Genomic DNA, 1,275 nt, shown 5'->3' on the forward strand with positions numbered 1-1,275 from the left:
TGCTGGGATATATTTGCAGTTTAGCAAATAAAGGGCTTACATGAAAAAAATTTATTTTCGCATTCGCTGTCAGGATCCATAGGCATCTCTTCCTATGCAGATTCCGGCTTTTCAGTACTTTCAGCAGTAGTAGTGGAACCAGCATCAGAACCACCACCGCCTGTACCCTCAGTAGCACAGGATAGACAGGGTAGTTTCTTCTCAAGGGCGGCTCGGTACTTGGGGTGGCTGATGGCATACACGATGGGGTTGTAGACGGCATTAGCCTTGGCGAAGACAGAGCCCCAGATGGAGAATAGAGGAGTAACCATGGTTCGGTTGAACATTCCTCCCCAGTTGATGACGAAGTAGGGGGTCCATGCCACGAACCACAGGCTGACGGTCATCAGAGCAACCTTGCACAGACGACACTCAGCTGAGGTCTTTTGGGCTTCTTCACTCCTCAAGGATTTAACTCCCATCTTCTTGGCTTGTTCTCGCATTCCCTTCTCGTGGGCAGCCACAGCCTTGACGATGAATGTGTAACTGTAGATGATGTAGGCAAGAGGGAAAAGATATACCCACACTGAGTAGACATACAAGTAACTCCTTGAAAATTCTGTCTCCGTCAAATAATCTGTTCCACAGGCAGTCATATTACCCTCAGGAACATAACGATTCCAACCAAAGAATGGTGGAAGACACCAAGCAAAGGAAAAGAACCAGGCACCACCTATCCTTAACATGGCACCTCCAGACGTCAGTGGTTCAGCAGAAACTCCTTTCACAATGACGTTGTATCGATCAGCAGTGATAAATACCATGGTCCAAATTGAAATGCATCCGAAAAGTGAACCAAAGAAACCATAGATCTCACAAAATAGTGCTCCAAGAGTCCATGTCTGCCAGTAACACGACACCACCATAGGAGGGAACATGGTGAGCATCATGAAAAAGTCGGAAAAGGCTAGATTGACGACTAGTAGATTAGCAGGCGATCGAAGAGATTTGGTGTTCATGAAAACCCAGATGACGACGAAGTTTCCAGCTAAGGAGAGACATCCCATGACAACCATCCAGAAACCAACAAGGCTGTACCAAAGAGGGTTCATGGGAGGATATTGATACCAGTGTTCGTGCACCATATGGAGAATCTCCTTAGGCGCAGTGTCCACCACTGTATAGTTGCCATATGGATTGGTGGTCTCCAGGGCGGTGATCGGATTTGGATTGTTCCACGACGACATCTGTGGCGAAATACGAAATATAAAATGAGGGCAGAATTTATTTGTACAT

The 1,275-nt window shown here is 46.6% G+C and overlaps 2 protein-coding genes across 3 annotated transcripts in view; both read right to left on the minus strand.

The window, feature by feature from the left end:
- LOC119581684 (rhodopsin-like) overlaps window positions 1–1,275 on the minus strand; it is a 17,834-nt gene that overhangs the window by 11,936 nt on the left and 4,623 nt on the right. The gene's annotated exons all lie outside the window — the stretch shown is intronic.
- Window positions 1–1,275, minus strand: part of LOC119581680 (rhodopsin-like) — a 6,157-nt gene that overhangs the window by 4,094 nt on the left and 788 nt on the right. Inside the window, exon 2 of one of the 2 annotated variants that reach the window (XM_037929803.1) lies at window positions 1–1,228. The exons of the other annotated variant lie outside the window; for it this stretch is intronic. Coding sequence (XP_037785731.1) covers window positions 93–1,226 — 1,134 coding nt within the window. The 5' untranslated portion in view covers window positions 1,227–1,228 and the 3' untranslated portion in view covers window positions 1–92. The remainder of the gene's footprint in view (window positions 1,229–1,275) is intronic. 2 annotated transcript variants of the gene reach the window in all.

Source organism: Penaeus monodon, chromosome 15, assembly GCF_015228065.2.
Source record: "Penaeus monodon isolate SGIC_2016 chromosome 15, NSTDA_Pmon_1, whole genome shotgun sequence".
NCBI lineage: Eukaryota > Metazoa > Arthropoda > Malacostraca > Decapoda > Penaeidae > Penaeus > Penaeus monodon.